The 24,505-nt window shown below is 40.0% G+C and overlaps 1 protein-coding gene across 3 annotated transcripts in view; it reads left to right on the top strand.

Moving 5' to 3' along the window:
- LOC101475847 (RALY RNA binding protein like) overlaps positions 1 to 24,505 on the top strand; it is a 120,866-nt gene that overhangs the window by 85,991 nt on the left and 10,370 nt on the right. For all 3 annotated transcript variants that reach the window (XM_012919344.3, XM_004551908.3, XM_004551909.3), the window contains 4 exons: positions 13,072 to 13,147; positions 14,189 to 14,236; positions 15,909 to 16,087; positions 23,951 to 24,067. In XM_012919344.3, the coding sequence (XP_012774798.1) occupies positions 13,072 to 13,147; positions 14,189 to 14,236; positions 15,909 to 16,087; positions 23,951 to 24,067 (420 nt within the window). The remainder of the gene's footprint in view (positions 1 to 13,071; positions 13,148 to 14,188; positions 14,237 to 15,908; positions 16,088 to 23,950; positions 24,068 to 24,505) is intronic.

The following is a 24,505-nucleotide window of genomic DNA, read 5'->3' on the forward strand; positions in this document are numbered from 1 at the left end:
CAGCTGATGTATTGTAGTGAAACCCAACAAGCAGAAGAAGAAGAATAAAAGAGCCAGAAAAAAATGATGGAGGAGAAAGTGTGCACAGTAGGTCCCATTTAATACTGGATCAAAAGTACAGTGACAGCTATGACTCCAGCCTGTATGTACCAGTGTGACGAATGGCGAAATTAATGTCTGTCAAGTGTCATTGCAAATGCTCTGAAGTAATTAGAGGACTCTCTCTCTGTCATCCATCGGCAGGGAGCGCTTGTAGTACCTACGCAGGGATGAGCAACATGGGTTTTGAAAATTACATCATATTTTCACGCCTGTAGGCCAGCAATGAGCCTGTCAAATTTCCCCAAATCAGTAATTCACTTTATTTCTTGGTTAAAAATGAAATATGAATGTCGTACTGGGAATTTGAAAGCAGCACCTCAAAGATTTCTGTTCTAGATTTAACACTAAAGAGCTAAAAGTCCCTATTTTTAGTCGCAGGGAAAGTCAGTGGCGATGTCCCGATTATTAACAGCTGTCGTGAATGTTGCTCAAAAGAAATACTTGTTCTGCTGTGAATATCAGCTTGGTGTTTGTTTTCATGCCTCGCTTTTCATCTCTAAGCTCCCTCGCTGTGCCATGTTCATGTATCCAGTAGCCTGGATCGTCCGCTTTTTGAAGTGTATCATTGTTGACTTGCATGAGACAGCTCACTAGGTTTACAGGTCACACAGAGGGATGTGATCTCAAACCAATGCCATGCCTTTATCTGTTCTGCGGGTGCCTCAAGGGGCTGGGGATTATGAGCTGATCTCCTCGGACTTTGGTCCATGCAGCAGCAGACACGGGCAGCGAGGCGGTGAAGCAGGCTGGAAGTCACACATGAGTTTACAGGAGAACAGACGCCTGCATTTGTAATGGGATGTCCACAAAAATCCTCTAACCAGTCATGATCAAATGAGCGTTTTGTGAATGGCAGCATGTATTATAAAAGGTAGAGGATGGAATGATTCCTGTTTGGATCTGTACTCACAAAATTCAAAGAAATGTAATCTGACCTAGGGCTGTTCGATATAACGATATACATCGGATGACGATATAAAAACGTCTATCGTTTCATTTTACGCTATCGTTTGTTTCGTGGTGTCGCAAAGTAAACTGTTTACGGCAATATTTTTTCATCGTTTTGATGGTCACTGTAGTGGCTATATGAATTTCTTAAAGTTCTCTCTTTCTCTTATATTTAATATAACCACACTACGGACGGACAAGCGCCTGTTTTTATGCGTTTTGGTTAGCAACAATGACGGTAACACCATCACGTGTTCCACATAAACCTTTCACAATAAAGCTCAAGATCCTGTTGAGCCTTTTCAAAATAAACTGAATGAGAAGTAAAAAAAAGTTTAAAAAAAAAAACGTAAAAAAGAGCCGCCAGGTGCTAAAAAATAAACCTTAGACTCAAACGTTAGAACGGGCTTTTCCCCGCAGCACGCCGTGTAATAAATACTCACAAAGAAAACGGCGGCCGTTAAAACCTATGTCTAAAAATGTATAGTTTCATGCATCTGTTAAAACACTCAACTTCAGGTACATGAGGCGCAGCTTGAAACACTTCCCGCAAATCGAGCTGCCCGAGATTCACAGAATTTACAGAAAATGTTACATTTTTGTGATTTATATCGTTATCGGGACGACAAAATTCTTATATCGGGATATGAGATTTTGGTCATATCGCACAGCCCTAATCTGACCCTATTAGCAACAAAATAAGGGAGGGATTTTATGACTTGCTGGGTCATAAAATGAAGTAGAAACCTGGACAAAATTTTCACATTTTTTCTAATGAATTTCTAACAGTTTAATAATTTCTTACTTAAGTGTGGCTAAACAGAGGCATCACTAGAAATTTAATAACCAGCACTGATAGCAATAGAATCTCGATACCTAATGTGATGCTACAATTAAAAATAAAGAGAGAAAAAAATTAGGATGTGAACTGAAATGTTTTAGCCCACTAATGCTACTACTAGATATAACATTATTAAATTAGGTGAAGAAGCCATTCTTAAGGAAGTGAAACAGGGAGAAAAGGCTGAGGTATAGTTATTTTATTTTAATTTGTTAGTCATTTTTATTTTTTACATTACATTATTACATTAAGTTACATTACGTTAGCTTAAGCATTTATAGAGTTATTCACTGCAAACATTTTAGCCCGTGGTGCAGATTTGATTTGACGATAGCAGTAGTCTTCCATACCCAATTCTTTCTGCCGTTCTTATTGACGAGTCAGGGCGCAGCTATCGCGGCAGTGACACTATTCGCCATCTTCCATGTATAGTTTTTTCTTGAGCTTGTAGGCATTCTTCTTAAGCATGTAAGGATAGATGAGCACGTGCATAGGCATGCGCTGCCCCCATCAATCAATTCTGGACGAACTGCAGCCTCGGTGCATGCACTGTCAGAGGTACTGATGGCACTAAAGAAAATATTTAGTAAGTAACATTTTCTGAATTTTAGATTCAAAAGCAAAATTAAGCTCTGATTACCTCTCTGGGGCTAAATATGTACAATGAAGCCATTTATCAGGCAAGCAATCCACTTTAAACTTTAATGCAGTATGAATTTTAGCTTCTTTAGAGAATAAAATTTGTCTACTGGGAGAAAGACGGATTTCATCACTTTGCCCCTGTGATGAAGCTAGTGTCACATTAAAAGTTGTGAAGGAGCAATGGAAACTCAATTTCGCACTTTCCAATTCTTGCCATACATTAAAAAATTGCAAATTGAGATCCAGTCAGCAAGTTTTAACGCATGCTTGAAGGGGGGCAACTAATGAAACTTAAATCCTCTTTTGGTATGTGTGAATTACTATATTTAAATTACACGTGATAATTTATAAGAGTACAGTTTGCCAAATGCCAAATTCAAACAGAAAAATGTAGAGTCACATCACCTCACCTTGAACCTGGCTTCATGGTTCTCCTGAAGAGCCCTGCTCAGTGTTTGATCTTCAAAGGTTCCTAGAACAGCACCTTTGATATGCAGATTGTCCCTCAGTCTCCTCTCTACTCTTTTTTCCATGTAATTAGACAACACTACTGCCTGCTGTGTCTTTCTTTCTCCTGAGAGGTGTCTGTAAACATGTTTTTTTTTAATTTTTTTTATTTGCAGTTCTTAAAAGCTTCCCTGCCTAGAAAAAAAGGTAAAGGGTTATTTCCGTTTGAGGGGACGGCAGCATCTTGTGACCTTGATTGATGGATCCACGGGCAGCACAGAAAAATAAGAATGCGGCTAATATGTGAGAACTACAGTAAGATAAAGATATATGAGGTCTGTGTCTGAAAGGAGCTGCTAGACCTTTGTGAAAATCAAAGACTGTCAGGGCACATTGTTCATCCACTGCAGTGACAAATTTGACTGTAATTCACTCTGAAATTTTCTGGAAATCTTGTACCTGTAATGTGGCCTGTGTCAGTTCTTTCGTCTTTGCTCGTCTGAAAAACGTCCTTGGAGTATTTGTAGATTTATTATGCCTGCAACTGACAGGACCTCACCTACTGGTTACGGAGACACAGATTTGGTACTCAGTACAGCACTTTTATATCTCAGCCCTCCTGCCTTCCTTTCCTTTGAGTTAGACTCACTGAATAGTGAAGTTGGACCAAAGACAGCTAGATGTAATCTGCTGCAAACATGAATTTCCTACATCCCCACCTATTCCTTTTGCTCGTCCATCACCTGCTAAATTCAGCTCCCTCATTTTTGCCATTGTCTTTGTTTCTGTCTCTCCTGCCGAGACACAATTTGCATGATTAGTTACTTTGTTCAATTAATTGAGTCATTGGGGAGATAGGCGCCAGAGTTTCTTAATCCGTGAGAAGATGATCGGCAGCTCCTTCCGTGTCCTGCTCTCTCTTTTTTTTTTTCTTTCTCGCCTCTGCCTTTAATTTTTATCTCATCAAATAGACAGTTGCCGTTGCAAGAAGAGGAAAGTGAAATAAAATAACTCACGAATGAGGGGGAAAAAAGGCCAGATGTGATGTAGAACCATCAGCCCTGGCATGCGGGGAATTTTATCATCAGTTTTTTTTTGGGAAAGTCCACATTTCTCATTTCTTGTAGGTCCTTGCTGCTATGCGCGCATTGTATTCAGCCTGTGTTACACATCTGCGCTGTAACTCAAAGGGGACAGCAAAGGTTTTTTTTGGTAATGAGAAGGAAAAAAGGCTTTTTTGTCCCTCAATGGCAGCAGGATGCTGGGTCAGAGAGAGCTCTACAATTTTAGCAAAACTGATTTGATCCTTGCAACAGAGCATAGTGACAAAGCACAATGATTTATATTTCGTGGCTTCTGCATAATCCTACAGATTTATGTTGTGGGCTTCGGTTTCTGTTTACTTCAACTTGGAGAAGTCACATTACTTCCATTAGTTTGCCATAGTCTTCATCTCTAAATGCTACACTGCCCAGAACACAGGGTAATCTCTTATTCACTATAATTTAATGCAAGTATTAGTTGTGCTGTTGTCACCAAATTGGCATCAGACATGAAGACTTTGAGCAAATTGCAGCCAGTTTTTACACCCATTAAATGTAGTTCTAAGACAATATTTGCAGAACTTGAACATTGTGTTTTTTAAAAAATCTTCAAAGACTGAACATTTGCATCAGACTCATATCTACTTTTTGGTGCTAATTGGGAAGTGATAGCATGCAGTGTGACTGAGATGGTAACTGAGCATGTAATCATTGTCATTGTGAGCCTGGCATTACCATTTAGCTCGAACATTAATCCCAAAATGCAACAGCACTGCTGTAATCTCTTAGTTTTCTTTCTTTGCTTTTGTTTGCAAAGCTCTTTTTTGGGCATTTTTAATAGAATGCTACTTTCATTTCCTCTGTTCTTCACTCTTCACACTTTGCTTGTACCAGCCATTGCTCAGGTAGAATTTAATGACAAATGAAGCCTTGGAGCATCGTTAATGCAGAAAGCCGACTTAATTTTGAATGCCTGATTTACAGCTGTAGTGACAGTATCTGAAGGTTCTTATGGGTAATGGCGCCAGCTGTTAGGACAAAAATACGGGCTCTTTATCAAGATGCTCTCTTGAAATTATATCTTGTCAAAAAAACAAAATAAGCAGCAGCTTTACTTGAACAGCTACTAAATAGGATGTTTGCGAATCTCTGAATCTCTGCCTGTTTATTTTCAGTCTTTGTATGGAAGAGTACACATGTAATGACTGCTTCATCAATTGTTGTTTTCTCAATTATAGCTTCTGTGCCGCACCACAGCAGGCGTCCAAACAGGTCATTTGCAGCTACGGAAACCGACAAAATCAGCTGTGTTTTGGTTGTTGGGTTTTCTCTTAGTGCTGAAAGGACATTTTGCCCAAGCACAAGGTAGTTTGACATGCAAATTACCACTTTGTTGCTGTGTTTGTGTGTGCGCGCTTTAAAAGGCATGACTCACTTCAAGTGTATTTTGGTCAAAGGAGCTTGTGCCATATTTCTGCTCTCATTAAGGCTGTAAGCTTAATGAGTAGCTGGAATGCAGGTTTATCTTAATTAGCACTGATCACACTGATGGATGTGACTAATCATATATGTAGACAATAGTAGTTACCCCCCATGTTTTAAAGAAAAACCTGTACCAAATGAGCTGTTGAAGGCTGGAGGGCTGAATCGTCACCATACCGATAGCACACAGAGACGGCTGATGGGAGCAGTACATCGCAAAAGGCAGTTTTCAGGAATCTGCCAATCTTCCAGCACTCTTCCCACAGTAATACAGAAAGGTTCTTTGGCTCACTAAGACAGACTCTTGTCTCTGCCTCTCCAAGACCTTGTGTTGACCCCTGCTACCCATGCCTGTTAGCTCTCCTCTTCCTGAAGCCTGAGGCTATTAGCTGGTTTTCTCCTCCCTAAGATCGAGAAAGGAGAAAAAACGGTACACTGTCTCATTTTTTACGACGCAACAGAAAGCTAGAGAGGCAGAGAGATTAAAGTCTGATTTGCTGGCTTCAACAGGACGAGCAGATTTTCGTCTGTTCCAGTAGTACATTCATATTCTTCTCCTTATGTTTTTTGGGTCTTGTCAGTTTTCGCAGGAGTGCTTTCTCATTCCCAGTCATTCCTGTACAATATGCTGCCATATGGCTTAGTTTATAGCTGTGATTTATTCAGCGTCTTGACTTCCATTGCTCTGCGCTTATTCATCCCTTGCTAATGAAAGAAGGGGAAGAAATAAGACTTGTGAAGCTTTCGTTGGCGGCACAGGTGTCAAATAGAAAGGGCCCCACAGGTGATGCTCAGCACTGAAATGTCTCATAATGAGCTTCCTCGCAGTGCGCAGAGACACAGGAAGAAATATGGGCTGTGAGAGAAAGTGACGGATGGCGAGGTGGGTTAGATATCATCTTGTGCGAGTTCGTGTGGAAGGAAAGGGAAGGTGATAGAGGGAGGGAAAGCGAGGGGGATGGGAACAGACGAACAGACACATTGAGTGATAGGGTGAGACCGAGGGCGGAACAGGAGGCATGAGCAAGAGTAGTCTGAGGGAGACAGAGATGTAAGGCAGCAAATGAGACCAATAAAACACATGGGCATGTTCCTTCAGGGAGTCACGGATCCTTGTTTTCTTGACAGAGGAACACAAGTCTGTCTTTGGCGATTACTTATGCTTCGTGCCTCTGTCTTTCCATTGCAGTTTACATCCAGAGCCCTGTTTTCCCCCCAATTCCTAGTCAGTAAAATTGTAGCATTAAATTGTTATTCATACCTGGGTTATGCTTGTTTTAGTATCTACAGACAGACAGGCACGCGTCGTCTCTTAGAGATAGAGAATTGGAGGCTAGCTTAAATATATCTACAATTAATTTCAGCACTGAAAGACTGAAATTGCATTATGTGTACATTTGCACAGCTGCAAGGTCAGACCCTTTTTTTTAAATTGTTGCCCAGGCTGAGCAGACCTTCTTTATAAGTCTTTCAGCATCACGGAGAGCTCCACCTCCAACCATGGATGACCAAGCTGCAGACTGAGCAAGTGAGCAACCCGAAACTAAGGAAAAGAGAAGAACAGAAAAAAAGCACTGAGCATCTCATTCATACTAAAATGACTTTTTAGTCCTACACAAACTCAAAGTGTTCTGCTAAAAGTGGATGATCTTGGCTCATGGATTGCAATCAGTTCCCTTCAAGTCCACTTCCCACATACAGAAGTGACGATGCAAACATGAAAATATGTCATTTTGCCTGCTTATAGGATCCCAACCGAAGCTTGAAACAGTGCTACAGCATTCTTACAAGATGCCAAAACAAATTCTGTCCTTAAAGCAAGACCACATTATTATATTTGAATAATCAAGATCTTTAATAAATTAGTGCAACTGGGCAACTGTGGCTAACAAGCAAGTTGTCAAACAAACGGAACGTCAAAGGTTTGTCATGTCTCAGATTTCCAGATCACTACAGAAATGTGCACACTAAGCTTAATTTTTCAATAAAAATGTCTGGCATTTTTTCCATGTCTTCCTCCCCTCACCCTAACTGGTCACAGTGTCTGCCCCTCCCTGAGCCTGGTTCTGCTGGAGGTTTCTTCCTGTTAAAAGGGAGCTTTTCCTTCCTACTGTTATCAAAGTGCTTGCTCATAGAAGTTCATAATATTGTTGGGATTTTCTCTGTCCTTCAGTGCACAGATTTGTTATACAATTTATAATTCAGCCTCTAAATTATTGCATTATTTATCAGTTTACACATAAAGAATTTCTCTTTACTTACCTAGTACTGATACTGCAAATAAAAACCCCAAAGTGGAAACTCATTGCAATAAACCCAAATACCATTGTTATCACAGACATCCATGTGAGAAAACCTGTGATCACTGAAATGCATTTGAGTGCACCAGTAATTTTTTTTATTTGCCCCACTGCATAACCGCAGTTATAAAATGAGCTGTGAATTGTCCACGAATGAAGGAATTGGCAGAGAAATTGAAGAATTGTTTTAATTCGTAAAGATTAAATTACAAAAAACACATGATGATTAAACAAAATAACTAAAAGTCAATTAAAACACAGCTGCAGCAGTACAAGGGCCTACAAATAACCTTTGAACTACTAATCAGGCGTCATCCTAGAATCTAGATGTGAAACACAGACAGGCAAGAGGAAACTTGGCACAAGGGTTATCAGTGAGAATCAGAGTTACTGTGACAGTTTGAAAAGCAGAAAGGACATTGCATAACATCGACCATACTGGACAGCATCCAAGAAAAAAAATCCCTGGCTTGTTCTTTGGCACAAAACTATAAGATTAAACTTCAATTAAAGATTAAAGCCTGATAAATATTCAGAATCTCTGCTTTAGTCAGATCGGACTAAGATGAATTTCTGAGTCTCAGATGAGGTAGAACATGTTTGACGTAAATCTGGCCAAGGACTACTGCAGTGAATTCATAACCCTGATAGGCACAGAGGTGGGAGTGTGACCATACGGAGAACCATAAGGACAGAAGGTGCTTCTGAGATGGCATTTCCACATTGCACCATGAATGCCTGTGGATGTACCAAAGGTCTGGCTAACAAAATGACTTGGCAGAAGACGAATGCTCTAGCATAATAACCATCCAAAAACACAATGCCAAAACTACACCAGAGTTCACAATGAAGAAAAAAAGTGCGAAAAAAAAGGGGAAAAAAAGAAATATGACCTACCAAGAATGTTGCTTTACTTGAACCCAATGAAACACATTTAAGGTATTTATAGTTGAAAAATACAACCTTCCAGCAAAAAGGAGCTGAAATTGTCTGAAATGTACAAGGTTGAGTTTATTGTCAAAAAACAAATGTGAACATTTCAAGTATTTGAAAAAATGAAACATATAAATGCTGGCAGAAGAAGGTGTATGGATCTTTGTTGAACTGCAGTGTTTAACACTGATATAATAATTCTGAGCCATTAACTGTTAACTCTACATATGAACAAATGCTTCAGTATTATTCAGTAAGTCAATAACATATCCCTAAGATGAAGAACAGATGGGATGTATGAAGATTTAGTTGGTTGTTATTTTCTTGAAAGAAGGTCCTGAACTTGATGAGATCCTAAAGAACATGGTTCTCTCACCGATACAGGTAGGTTTAATACTGGGAGAGTCATTGTCAGAATAACCGATTGTTGTGTTAATGAAACACCTGAATAGATGTACAAGTGTTTATATCTATTCCCAAACACGTCTTCAAATGCCATGTTTTGGTTCCACAAACAGTTCATATTAAAAAGATGTTAAATTCACTAAAAAATGTATTACATTCCAAAAGGTTGATTATAACAATGGTATTTATCCATGAAAAGAGCCTTAAAATGTTGAATCAAAGAGTGTGCAGTTTTTGTGTTAGTTAACAGTTGAGGTTTGAAAATGTGGTTTTGATTGCTCCACTGGACTCTGCTTGAACCACACATGTACTGACAGCTTCAGTCGAAATAGGCTAAGGCTCTTTTAGCCTCCAGCAGTGGCGATACCTGTCAGGGACTGAACAGCATGGATTTGACTGTACTGCATATAAACCATGCTGAATCAAAAATAATGGCTCACAAAAACAGAGCTGTCAGAGATTTTTTTTTTATCACTTCAGGTTTTAGATGCCAATTATATTTAGTTGGGCTGTTGTGGGCTAATTAAAGGTTTGGACCTGATCTCTTTGTAAGTCAACCTTTCAGGTTGATGAGCAAAAGTGTAATTATCTCCAAAGGTTACCATCATGGTCAATCCTTGCATACTCTGTCAAGTATGCACACTCACACACACACTCACACTCATTTGGTCATGCAGCTTTCTGTAAAAAGTCTGTGTTTTAGCATGTCTAAGTAGGCAGCATACAAACAGACCAGGCTTTAATCCTATTTCTCATGAGAGCAGCCTCTGGGAGAAGGAGGCAAGAGTTTGCCAGCAGCTTATTTTCACCCCAGTGCAATTCCACTCCTGGGGATTGGGGTGCTTCCACTTGTTTGGTGTTGGGACGAAGGGGGGCAGAGCAGATGCATAAATTATTTAGGCAAATGTGTGTTGCTGGAGGGGACAAAGTGATAGTGAGAACACGGCCGCATGCAAAAAACAACAATTTGTCAGAAAGTGCCTTTAAAGTGATCTATGTACCTACAAGGCACTTAGCCAAGGCTCTTCACAATGGGGTGTGGGTTTATCCTCTCAAGGGCGTTTGCTGATTGGTGCATTGTTCTCAGTCGTAAACTTGTTGTGTCCTGCCAGTTAGGAAATGGCCTTTCTAATGCGTTGCTACTGCTGAGCATGCTGATGCTCATGAACAGTTGTGTGATATCAAGGACAATATTAAAAAAAGCACTTGATGGGATTTTTTGTTCCGCCTTCGGTTAGACTATGGAAATTTTTTTCACTTTTCGCCTCAAGTGATCTATTTGCTTCACCCTCCTTTATGGTTTTTTATTCATTTTTAGAAGAATAATAACCTCAGAGTGGGATGAGATTCTGGAAAGCTACTTTTTATACTAGACCTCACATGAAAGTGTTACGTTAAGGTGTTGTAGCCTCCCTCACCTCAGAAATATCACCTCATATCTGCATCCATAAAGTTCCTGGACTGTTTTCCTCATTTTTCCGGTGTTTTACTTTGACCAACTGGCTCGTCTCCCAGAAGCCACTCAGACTTCACAAAATATGAGGACCTTGCAGCACCCTTGGAAATGCACAGATAGTGATATGGAAATGTCTGCATCACTGACTGGCTGGATCACAAAACCTCTACGCCTGATAGTAAAAAGAATTTTTTACGGAAAGCACGAACAGCCGGCTATAAATCAAAGCCCTCCTAACTTTCTGCTTTTGTTTTAGTTCTTCTTTTAATGTTTACTTATTTTTATTGTTTGTATGTTTTCAAGGATTTTCTTGTGCCTTGCAACGACAATTTTGTTTTGTAATCTTTCCAGTGCACGGCAGCAAGGTCTCCAGTCTTGCCTTTAGAAAATTGGCTCTCGCAGTGCACCTCGAATTTAGTGAGTCTACTCGACGGTACTGCAGCTTTTTTTAAATGTCGCATGAAAAGTTCAGTTTTGCAGCGGAAACAGCACAAAGCTTCCAAAGAGCTTAAATTGATTTTTTAAATCTCTGTATTATGAAGTACTTTTATGCTCCCTTGTGCTCAGCCATGGCTTTGAACTGTGTGCCACCATCACAAGCCGTTGCTCGATGTGAGGATGTTTGAAGAAAGGAAGTTATTTCACTTTCATGGGCACAGTTTTTGGCTTTTAAATTAGGTTACACCGCAGCGTAGGAAACACCGACACTGAATGAGTTTCTGTGATATCCCGTATACTGCATGATAATATTCAGAAGCGAATATTGATTTATTCATACAGAGAGTAAGATAACTTCCTTTTCAACAGTTATGAGCAGATAGCAAAACAGTATCTGACACAGTATAATTAAGTTGCCAGCAAGTATAAGCACAAAATTAAAGGTTTTCATAGAAGATAGTATCCCACCGAATACAGATACAGACATAATGGAGTAGTTGCTTTCTTAGGAGAGAAAGAAATCACACTTCTACCATTTGTGCTGTAATCTGGCCTTATGTCCTCTATGTTTTCATAGCTGGGCTTGCCACATAGAGACAGACTACAATTAAGTCTGGTCCACACCTGAGGGGAAGCAATACACAGCATTTCACTGACTTTGTGTTGTATGAAGGTGCCTGTTCATCTTTTCTGTCTGCAAGCAACAAACTAAAAAGTGCCTGAGATTTGCAGTGTAGTGGAATGCACTACCAAGAGGGTAAACAATCCAGAACTAAGTTTTTATGAACTGCTGAAACCACACAAACTTTTCTGGAGATTGGCGTATGGGGGGAAAATGTGGACTCCTGTCAGTCAGTATTCTTACTTGTGCTGCAAGCTATTGTCAAGTCAAATACACCAATGCAAGTTTTAAGCTATTATATTGTTGTAAGTTAGGCTAAAGCATCTTATCTGTATTATATTGTGATTTTGATAAAGTCAGAAAGCTGTGAGCCACGCAGTTATTTTTTGCTGTTGCTTTAGCTATAGCACAAAGCACAAAGCTCACTTTAGCACATAGCTAACTAGACATGTAGTGCTAAAGTAATCCCCTGATAGAATAAAACCTAATGTTTGTAGGTATTTTTTGTGCAGCTGTATTTCAGTTCGCATTGTTTTCAAAGTATGACATGTTACAACAGACCAGAGTGAACACAATAGCAAAAATGAAATCATGAGATTCTTTTGAGGTTTACAGGACATGTGCTCGCTAACCATGTGGCGTTAACTTGTTTGCCATTTTGGACGCGTGACAATCATGTTGGCAATTTCGGCCTAGACACTGGTTCATTACACTATGTCAACCATTAATTAAATGTTTGTTCCCCCACCGGTTGGTGAGTAGTTGCTGGAGGTTAATGGCAGTTGCTGGGAAATCAGTTGCAAAAGCACCATTCATACAGGCCATAGAGAGAAGTCAGCCACCACCTAGCAACCATCAGTCACTAGGAGAAAAATGTGCATATTTGCTAACTAGTTGGCAAAAACATCCTTGGATTTGCTTTAACTTTCAAAGTTTTATTGCGAGTCGGTTAGTAGTGATTGAGTATTTGCAGTGTGTGCACAATGTCATGCAAGAAATGTGTATAGTTAAGTTCTGTACAAGCGGTCGAGACCCCAAATAACAGAGCTTTAAAACATTTTTATTTGATGTTGTTAATTAATTTGTTTGGTCGTGTTTCATTTAAGCTCAGTGTGAGAGTCTCTGCTGCTGTTTTGTTGTGTGTCCTCTGCTGCAGAGGAAGAGGACGAGGCAGCCCACACACAGCGTGTTCTGACCTAAAATTCCTGCAAAGAAAATTTGGACCACACATCGCCAGACAAAGAAACAGATGGATAGTTTTTTTTGTTTTTTTTTAAGAAAAATACTTAAAACTAAAATAAAAATACTTAAATTACACAGTTACAATAGGTGTTCTGTATGTTATTTTAATCCACAGTAAAAACACCCCTTTATGACTGATGACTGAAGACTTTCGCTTTGTCTTTTTACAGACATAAACATGGCCGGGGAGCCCAAGCCATACAGGCCCAAAGCAGGCTCCAAACGGCCGCTCTCAGCTGTCTACAGGTAAGATTTGCCCTTCTTCCAGCATGTTCCTCCTCTGGAAAAGTTTCTTATCATTAATATTAATCATCTTTCACATCCTGCTGCTCCAGCTGATGTAAATGTGCAGTAATATTAAAAATATGAGGATCCCTATTATGTTCGCTTTTTTCCCCCTCGTTCTAATTGAGTTTTAAAACGTCGACTGAAGTTTTTTCAGCACAAGTCTGTAAATCTCGAAGGAGAAACTGTTGTGTAAGCTTCATTAAGCATGACCCTGATTCTCTGCCCCGCACACATCTCCTGGTCACAAACAGATCAAAGCTGCGCTTGTTTACTGCAGACTAATGTGATAGAGGTTTAGGCATGTTTTTGGGAAAGTGTCACTGGGACGCTTTCATTGGCAAAGCTTATACCTTACACTTTTGTGAATTGTTGGTTAGTTTGTTCTTTTTTTTACAGTATTATTACACTAATTTTATTAGTCTTTGCATTGTTTTATCATAGAACCTCATTTGCAATTTATATCTGCAGTAGAAATGAGTCGGGTGTAATATGGTAATTATGGAGCAGGATCCGGAGAAGCAAAAACCAACACTACACTGTTCTAAATCGAAATAGTAATGCATTAATCATTAATACATTAAAATTCCTGCGAGAATAGCAGCATTTCAAAACAACTCCTTTTCATCGCTGCTTCTCTTTATTTTATTGCTCTCCCTGAATTCTAAATCAGTTGTCATCCTGAGCGTGCCACATCGATTTTCAGCTCTAGGGTCTTAAAAACTTTTTTTCTTTTTGACTCTGACTGTATTGGCTCTCTCAAACTTTTTGTTGATCTTTTCTCGATCTGTGGTCTTTGCATGTCAGCGTAGCTTAGGCTTACTGCTTAACCTGTGATGGGCTGTAGGCGTCAACTAGAGCATGTCCGTTTGAGTCGGAACAGTTTGTGTTTTATCTGCTTATTTTTGACAGGCTTGAAATGGCTCCTCTTATCATAATCCATCGCATTCTCTCTTTCTCTGTCTTTCTCTGTGCCTTCCTCCCCTTCTGTCTTTCTAATAGTGGTTATGAATTTGATTACGAGTACTACAGGGATGATTTCTACAGCAGGTAGGTACCATTCTTTTTTCTTTTTTTTTTACCAATATGTGATCAGATGTAACATTTCAGAACATTATACATCACATTATAATTTCTATAGACTCAGTTTAATTGTAACATCTGTCAAGCTTTGCATTCTCACATTAATGTGACATTAGAATGTCACATTAGCTGTGACATTCTCACTATTTTGATGTTGGTCTTTAGCTGTGCATGTTGGCTACACCACGAAAACTGCATTGCTCTGTTACATTGTAGAGGTATTTACAATTTCAGTTTGAAATGCATTCATTGGTCACCTTTAGGTACACCTGTTTAACTACTTATTAAAGCAACTTTCTGACCTGGGTTCAAGCTATGCTTTTCTTTCACCCTAAATACTGTATTATCAAATAAAGGCTAAAACTTCCAAAAATAAATCTTAAAAAAATTGTGTGGTTGTTGGTGCCAGATGGGCTGGTGCATGTAATCCCTGTAGAAATGCTGATCTCCTGGGATTTTCCCAAACAACCGACCCTCGGGTTTACGGAGAAGGGCCAGAAAAAGAGAAAATATCCAGTGAACAGAAATTCTCTGAAAATGCTTTGTTGTAAAAAGCAACAAAGCTTCAGGCTCACTGGAAGGCAACGTTAACTCAAATAAACCCTATTTACAACCAAGATATGCAGAAGAGCATCTCTGAATGTACAGCACATTGAACCTAGATGCAGGTGCACTACAGCAGCAGAAGACCACACTGGGTGCCACTCCTAAGATCAGGAAACTGAGGATATGGTTCTAACACACCCACAAAAACTGGGTTGTAGAAGATTGGAAAGTTGTTGCCTGGTCTGATGTCTTGATTTCTGCTGCAACATTTGAATAGTAGGGTTAGAATCTGGCATGAACAATGTTCAACCCATGAGTCCATCCTGCCTTTCTCGTCATACTTTAGGCCTGAGCATCACTTAAATGCCACAGCCTACTTGAGTATTGTTTATGACCATATAAATGTGTAGAATTCAAAGCTTTGCAGAGCTGTTTTTCTGTGATAATAATTACTATTCACATCTCTTCTGCGTCTTAGCAAATGGGTAGTAAAACAGACTTTGAGACACTTGTCCTGCCTATTAAATTCTATTCACGTTCCCAGACAGGTACACTGAAATAGTCGAGTTGTCGTGCAGACTGAACAGATCAACATGCTGATGAAGAAACACTTGTTTTGTCTCACATTTATCCACCAATGATCAGAGTGCTTATCTGCAGAGACAGTTTCTATTTTCTAAATGTCAAACTTCACATTGAGAGCTGTGACAATCTGGTGTCACCAGGAACAGTCAAAGCTGGCACTTTTATTTGACATTAAGCACCCTCTCAATTTCATCCTCTTATATATGTGAAGGGATTATTTCCATGCATGCAACACACCCTTTAGTGGAACAGAAATGGGGATCTCAGGAAAATTGAACTGGAACATCTGTCTTTTGTTTTACCTGTGCTGTTTGAGAGAAGGAAGTCGAGTGATCCATAGCAAATCTGCCTTCTGATTCAATACTGGAAATAGCGAGAGGGCTGTGGAAAGAAGCAGTGGTGAAATAAATCAAATAACCCTTTAGATGAACATTTGCTGACTGCTATAGGGCCTATGGAAAATGCGTAAGAAGTCAAGTGTAATATTATAGGTTTTTCTTCTCTTGAGGCTTTTTGACTACCACGGCAGAGTGGCCCCCCCACCCAGAGCTGTGATCCCGCTGAAACGCTCCAGGGTGCTCGCTCCCTCCTCCCGCCGTGGGAAGACCTCCTTCCCCATCAAAACATCCTCCTCTTCCTCGTCTTCATCCTCCAGACCTCCCACATCATCCTCCGCCGGAGTGAAATGTACGTAACAAAGGTGCTCTATTGCTCGTCTTGTGTTTACACTGGACCTGTCAGATTTTACTTTATTTTTTATTTTTTTATTTTTTTTACAGAGCACAGCCTAATTACGCTAATGGTATTCTGTCCCTTCTGAATCTGACGGCTTAATGCACATCTCAAAACCATGGCTCAGAGAATAAAGAGCAGTGGCATAATTCAGCTGTGCTCCTTGCGAAGCGCCTCTATAAACAGCTATTTAATTTCACTCTAGCAGCTCAGAGCGAGCCACGCTGCAATGTAGAGCAAAACGCAAATATAATCCCAGCTTTCCAAGCAGTACCCATTCAGCAAACAGTGCTATTCCTGTCACCCAGCATCCATCTGGATCCCGTTTGGTGCTCTGATTAACTGGTGATGCACTATAACGTCCTAAATGTAATTAAAGTGAGATTGGGGCCATCTCTGTGGAGCTGTGGTCAGCTGTGTTTCTCTAAACGTTTGTCTCTATCCGCAGCCTGTGTAATTGGTTACAGTGTTTGTTTCATTGTTGCCTGTCTAGCCAGTGTTATCAGCGAGAGCAGCTTGGTAAGGCCTGTCAGGAGGACCCAGCTGCAGTTGGTATTACAGAGAAGAGCAAAAAAAGAGCATCTCCCATCCTCTTTTTGGACAGAGTCAATGAATTCTCTTCTCTGTCTAAGCAGTGGTGCTGTATGTTTGGGAGACTAATTTGCCCCTGCCAGGACCATGAAAAATCACTGTTTGTATTGATTGTGGCCCAGATAGATTGGACAGAAAAATAAGGTTAGGCTGTCCTGGCAAAATGGTGGGCTAGTGTGGGCAGCTTGAACCACTTGGGCTACTTTACTCGGGGTGGGTTGGGGTGGGAGACAGTCATCAGATGACTGGATTATGAGGATACATGTGTTTTAGGGAGGTCTTTTCACACTTTTGGGTTAACTAATTCCATAACAGAAACCGCAATCTCAAGTGAAAAGTTAAGCTTTAAAATATTTTGTATTTCCTACTTTAATAACTATTTAATTATTGGTATTTTTCTAGTATTTATTCAAAAAAATAATCCATTTAATTTTTTTGTTATTTTTCGTATTGAAAATGGCATTGATTATTAAAGCGATATCAATTCATTAACGGATTCCACACAAAGACCTAAACACGGAGCGGACCCAACACATCAGAATCAGCTTCGTCTTTCTCGGCTTTCTCACCCGACGGCCTGAACACGGACACGCTGTCGGAGCTTAGCGATTCTTCGGGTCCGCGCTGTGTTTACGTCTTTTTGCGCTGATTCTGAGCTGCAGGTTTTGCCTCTCTCCAACCAAAATTCACCGAGCCAGCAGCAAAAGAAGCAGCAAACTGCGCTTCACATTTGATCAATGTCGTCATGAATTCCCTCTGACTTTTGCTGTTTTGCTTCCACCACGATAAAAATCACACTTCCTGCACAGCTCTCTCTCTCTCTCTCTGTACTTCAGGAACAGTTTCCCGTCTCAAATCTGATTTCTGCATTATTCATTCGCTTATTACCCACCAGTCTAGCGTTGTTTACAGCGCTTTTTCTTTTTTCACTTAAATGACCTCGGACAAGAAAGCCTAATTTCTGCTGTTCAATACTGAAGAAATTTAAATTTCTTAAAATTATGCAAAATTGCAGAATATTTTTAAGGTTATCTGCTATAAAAAGCCAGACCAGGAAAATCTCCTTCATGTTTTCCTGTGTTTTATTCTCAGTTACTTTCACACAAAGGCATCTGCTGTGATTTTCACAATTCTGATGAAGTCTCATGTGTATCAGTACTGATAAATGATCAGAATTATAATATTTCTGACTGTCTGAGGCTAAATTGAATCAAATCAGGACTTTGAGAACCGGAATTGAATGGATTATAGAAATCAGTGATGATACTCAGCCCTAGTGAGCAGCCTAGGCCTGAGAGAAGTGGATGTACTGTAGCTGTGGGTAATAAGAAAAGATGAAAAGAACTATTGATAACTTTTTTGTTAAGTTAAGGCCTGATCTGTCTGAAATTCATAGCCAGTGCTCTGACACGGTGCCATCAATATTTGAATGCTGAAAAAGCACAGTGTATCCAGAAAACACATTATATGCTGCAGTAAATGCACTGCCCAAGTGTCCCCTCTCCCCACGGCCTTTCAGCAGCAGACAGCAGCAAACAGGTCGTCAGAGGAGGCCAAGATGATGATTAAGTTTTTAACATTTTCTACAATATTGACAAAGCACTTTAAGCACAAGTTTGTTAGTTAATAATTTAGAAATTAATATTGTCTGTATGGACTTCCCCCCCCAAAGAAAGTGCACATGTAAAACTGCGGTGTTAAGCGATGCGGTTGAAAAATTTGAGTGCGCCTAACTTTTTTGCCGGTACGCCTAAATTTTTAAAGTTAGGCGTACCGGTGCGCCCATGTCAAAAAGTTAGTCTAGAGCCCTGTAAAGCCACTCTTTCTTTCACTGAATCCAGCTCCTCCAATGGGAATAATTTCAGGTTTTCCTACCCTTTTATAAGAACACACTAAAAATCTTTGGGTTTCAGACTGTCGTTCTGCCTGAGCAAGACATTTCAGAATGTCACCGCGGTTTCTAGTATCAGGGTTTTTAATTAATTCTTCTTTGTGTTCTATTTTGCATGTAAAACTAAGGTTAAAAAAACAGCTAGTCTAAGAGTGACAGTGGGAACTTACACTGCCGAGCACAGCCAAAATTGTGACACTTTCAAACTGAACACTTTGGGTGAGGATTTAACTGGATACCATCCTAAATAATTAAACAAACCAAGCACCAAGTCCATGTGGGAATGTACATTAGTGAGTCAAAGGAGCTTGCAAAGAAAAGCGTCTGGACTTCTTTAAGTTACTTGAAGACGTTTCATCTCTAGTGAAACACTACACTAGTGAGCTTACTTCAGTTTTACTGAATACTTACAAATATGTGGTTAAAAAGAGGTACATGTGTTCCAGAAAAATCACTGTTTTCCAGTATTAAAACTAACGGATTATGTCCTAAAACCCAGTAAATGACATCAGCATCACCAACCCTAAAACTCTTTGTCCAGTTTAATCTTCATAGACCAGTGATTCAAGAGAGTCTCACTATCCCCAAGATAAAACGTCTGCCGTTCATCATGAGGTCCTAAAATTAGACCCATTACTCATTCCCTAAATCTTTCCTGATGCTTATTAAATAACAATGGCTTTTTTCCCCAGCCTTTTCCTTTAACTCCAGCTATCTAAAGATGCTGCGCTGATGATACAATGTTGGATTAGGACGGGCATGTTTTCTCTCTGCAGCTTATGCACCTGATAGCACAAAAGGAAAAAAGGCCTGGAGGCCGCGATAAATTAGAAACTGTTCCACATTTTCTTATCATCAAAGGACGACGAGAAAGCTGCCCAGAGTGAGCTCAGATAACGTTGGAATAGGGAAGTGGGTGGTATATGTGTGTCTAGTCATCGATGTTGGTTTGCACAAATGGAAGGAGGTAAAGCCGAGAAGGAGATAGAGATACCTCAGTTTGTGCCCTGTAGAGATATGATTGCGTATCTACTGTTCCCCCTTTTTTTTACATTCAGAAAGATCAATTTTCTGCTCTTTCACAGATTTTAGGTTGCTTTACAAAACAAGATGAGAATAGGTGTTGGGATTTCCTGACACATTACTTATTTAATGCTTCCAATGTGTCACCATGGGCTCTCACTCTTTTTCATGGACACATTAATCATACCGCGTCGATTCAAAGAAAGCACACAATGACAAATATTGTGTAGTGTGAATTGGATCCTACTGGAGGGAGAGTTGTAGTGTTTGTTTTTCAGCACGAATTCTGGTGACAGATTAAAAAGTCTTTTTTGGGGGGAATCTAGTTTACCACGAGGTAAAATGTCAGGATTTTGTATTTTTTGTTATTATCACGCACTGACATCTTCTCTAAGTGTAGGTGTTTATGTTTTATGCATTAGTTCAGATCGTTCAAAGTAGCTGGTAGACTGGATGGGCTTTGCGTTGTGATGGCATGTGGGCGTAAATGTACATCACAGGAGCCAACTTAAAGAGCCACATGCAGACAATGATAACCAGGCAAGCTACTTTTTGATTTAGCGTGCCTCTCCTGTCTCTGGTTTTTCCAGCTGAAGCTTTACAGGAATTCGTGGGTGTGTTTACAGAGCGCTCATCCGTCCTCTTTCCAGCCCTGACAGAATCTGATAGGTGTCAAAAAGAATTTTATGTTTTCTTCTCAACTTCTGGTGTCTGTTTTTTCCCCCCCTCCTCTCAAAAGATGACACATTTCAGCTTCAGAGGGGTAAGGAATGAGATTATCTTATTACTGTTTGGTCTAAATTCTTTAATCTGCTCAGTTCAAGCTGCTGAGGAGTACACCCTCATTTCAGCAGCCGTGAGACGGACCAGATTGAATTGGTTATGACGTTGAGTTTTTATTTATTTATTTTTATTCGGCAGTTGTTATTTCCATATGACATATCAAGGTTGAGACTCAAACTTTGACATGATAGAGTTACACTTCATTTACTCCAACGTCAGCTGTGTATTGTGGAGAGAACACTTAGACCCCGGGCGAAGCAGGTAGGGGAGAGCAATTATTTATAAGGCAGTAAACAGAAGCTGTGGGAGGGAAAATTGTGCCGCCTGTTTCTCATGCGGCTCTATAAGTGAAGCAACGATCACGCAACTGTGAGTGTGTGAAATGCAAAAGTGGCTTTGAAACACACTGATATCGTTTGAAGGCTTTTTTGTTTGTTTACCTTACGAGCAGAAGTATTCATTTTAGCCTACTTAATCATTCAAAAGTACCGTTTCGTGTTATGACACAGGCCTCTGACTGTTTATGAAATAATGTGAAGTTGTGCGCATGCATAAACTAAACTTGTATGGATTCAACTGTGAATAAGTTGCAGTTTTACTAATGAATCTGTAGTAAGATAAAATACATGAATGCAATTATTCTAGTGTTCCAACTTTGGGATCATTTACACAACTCTAAGCTACATTTTTACTGGGAAGGTAAAATCTTTTTCTTTTCATCTATTCTCTATTCCTCTGTTGGAAGCTGTTAATGCTTAATGTGAATGAGGTACAAAGTCTCAGTTGATTGGGTTGAGTTAGATTTGTTGAATTTATAAGAACTGTCGATTTTCAGTACTTTCCTGGAAAGAGAGACAGAGAATTTAATTAAATGTGTTTAATATTCTTGACACGCTTAGCTGCTAATGGATGTCTAAGAGTTGTTGTAGAAACAGTGCGATGCGTCTCAGCTCGTGGCCTTCATCGGGGTCGTTGATGGCTCCTTTTTTGTCTCCGAATTTTTCTCACTCTTTGAAAAGCAATTAGTCTGTTATAGACATGCAGTCAGCTCCTTAAATGTTTGGGCAATTACTTGATTTTTGTGATTTCACGTCTGTTACACCACCAGAGTGGATTGAAACTCAAAGAGTCAAGAAATGCAAACTTTTAGCTTCAATTCAAAGAGTTTAATAAAAGTATTACATTACCTTTTTTCTCAGGCTCAAAAGTAATTTGACAGTAGACTGACAAACGGTTTTATTGCCAGGTGAGGTCTGTTCCCTTGTCGTTCAGCAATAAAAATAGGCTGATAAACAACCTAGAGTTTATTCAAAGTGTTGAATTTGCTTTTGGTAGCTGTTCACTGGAGCTCTCAATATGAGGTACAAAGGGTTGTCAGTCAAAGTGAAGGAGGCCATCATCAGACTAACAAACACAAACCAATCACAGTGACAGCAAAAACGTTAGCAGTGGCCAAAAGCACTAGCCAGCTCATCAACACCAAAGCTCCTCAAGTACAAGAATGGAAATGTGTCATTGATTGCCATGAGGGGTCCAATCCTTGTGTGAGAAAATTACTTCGCTTGATCCTCAGTAATTATTTTCCTTAAGAGTTTATGGTATCAATATGTCTAGGGATGGCTATTGATAAGATTTTCACGATTCCGATTCCATTTTCGATTCTGTTTAAAGATTAGATTCTTTATCGATTCTCTTATCGATTCTTTTTTTTTAAAAAAAAGGAGAACACTAAGTTCGATTAGCTTAGAACTTTGTTTTATATCTTCTCTTTGAACAAGATAGAAATATAGGAGTAACATGGCCTTACAAACCCAACAGTGAGATCTTGAGAGATCCACAGCTTCTTCAATGGGGTGTCACAGGGTCCACAGGAAAAAAAATTGTAAATGTAAAACAATAAAATAAATATTCTTCTGTAGCAATAACAAAGTATAACATAAATTATTCTGTAACAATTACACAAGAATATCCAGTAATGTCCCTGCCTACAATTAAACACATTCACTTACCGAAAATCGGGGGCATCTGCTGTGGCAAATGGGTTCAAGCCTTTTACCACAAACTTAGTCACTGCTCGTGACATTCGTCTATCCTGGCCTGAAAGGAGACGCTACCGGTAGACTGCAGCGAGAACTGCCAGCATCTGAGCCAGCCAGACTCTGTCTGTCTCTCTCATCATAATCACCTAAATGCACAGTAATGGCAGGTTTTGTAATAAGGCAGATCGTACATAATAACATAATATGCACTGTTAGTTGATTATTTACCTGCCGCATTAACGGGAGAGGACGTGCAAACGTTACCGCTGCTGCTGGGTTGAGATTCACGAGTCCGGAGCGGAATTAAAAACACGACATTCATTTAAGGTCATCGCGTGTTTTGTGAGCAAATGCTTTTGCATATTCGTAGTGTTTCCTCCCTTAAATGAAATATCTACTTTGCAAGTATTGCAACAAGAACCGGATTTGGGGATTGGGTAGATGTGGATAAAACACAGAGAGGAACATGGGAACAGGTGAGGGAGATAAAACACAGAGACATGACTAAGAGAAACAGAGAGACACAAAGAGAAAGAGGGACACAGAGGGAGTGAGACGTGGAGAGAGGGGGAGCGACACAGGGGGGTACAGACAAAAAACTGAGGACAAGATAGAGAAGGAAAAGCTGAAGGAAACTCATCAACTTAAAATAAACCTTAATCACCAGGGATAAACAACATAATCAGAAACACATAAGCACAAGAAAACTAAACCAGGAAACATAACCCACTATTCATGATCAAAATAATAATAAACAAATAGGAATCACAAGCCCAGAACATAAAACACTGGGTCAAAGACCAAATACCGTGACTACCACAGTTAAAAGACATGCTAATTGGATGGATGGATGGATGGATGGATGGATGGATGGATGGATGGATGGATGGATGGATGGATGGATGGATCTATTTCTTTGTGACAAGACTTCTAGTTGTCATGGCTGCAAAACAGCCTGGTTGGTACTGGTAGTGTCCATCTTTCATTTACAGTCTATGCTAACAGCATAGATACAAATACAGCCCATTTGGCTGCTTCATGCTGTGAACACTTAAGCCATTTCAAACAGCAGGAAATGATGAATTTTCAATATCACTAACCAAATGTACAATATGCACTCAGAGAAGCAGGTACAGCCCTAAGGTGCACGCCATCTCCATGCTCAATAACATGATCTAATATCTACTGAGCAATCACACACAGTTTGTTCAGATATTGGCACTGCTGAGTAAAACTCGAGCAGCGCTGCACAGCATGGTGGGCGTAAGCCGTGCACTAATCTTCAAATTGAAAGCAGCAGGTCCATAGTCTTAGCAGGGTAGCTTTCAGTTGGCCAGATTGAGATGTTCTTCCCTGAGGAAAGTGTGAGTCAGATGATGTTATGACATCCAAAACTCGAGACTAAGAGTATTAATATGATGGAGGCAGGCAATCTGTGTATCATTACAATGAGTATGCAAATTAAATCATTTTTGTATTTCTGTGCCTCAGTAGTGAAAACGGACCAACTTCAGACCATTAAACGAGAGCTCACTCAGATCAAGATGAAGATTGACTCTTTGCTGGGACGCCTGGAGAAGATTGAGAAGCAGCAGAGAGCTGAAACCGGTGAGAAGCAGACGGCAGAATCTGAGCTAGACGGGAACAAAAGGGAAAAGGGACACCACCCACTAAGGGAGGGAAATTAAGAGCATAGACTGGTCATAAGTCTTAGTGACATTGTGGGAGATAAGAGCAGCGGAGCTCTCTGTCATAACCGCAGACAGGTGTCAACACCATGCTGACTCAGTTTATATGAGAGGTCTTCACCAGTGCCCTTCACTACAGGACAGCCTCAGAGTGCAGCCCAGTGTGAAGGTCATTTAAATTACATGCCATAAAGTGCATGTTGCACATTTGTCACCATGTGTGGCTTGTTTTCAACTTCTCTCTTATACTTCCACGGCACTTGAAGACCGAGTAAATCAACCCGGCTCCCGGCTGTGTTCTAGGCAAACTGCTGTGGAGCTTGTTAGCATTGAGAATGAAAAATTAATGCGGATAAAT

Source organism: Maylandia zebra, linkage group LG9 (genome assembly GCF_041146795.1).
Source record: "Maylandia zebra isolate NMK-2024a linkage group LG9, Mzebra_GT3a, whole genome shotgun sequence".
NCBI lineage: Eukaryota > Metazoa > Chordata > Actinopteri > Cichliformes > Cichlidae > Maylandia > Maylandia zebra.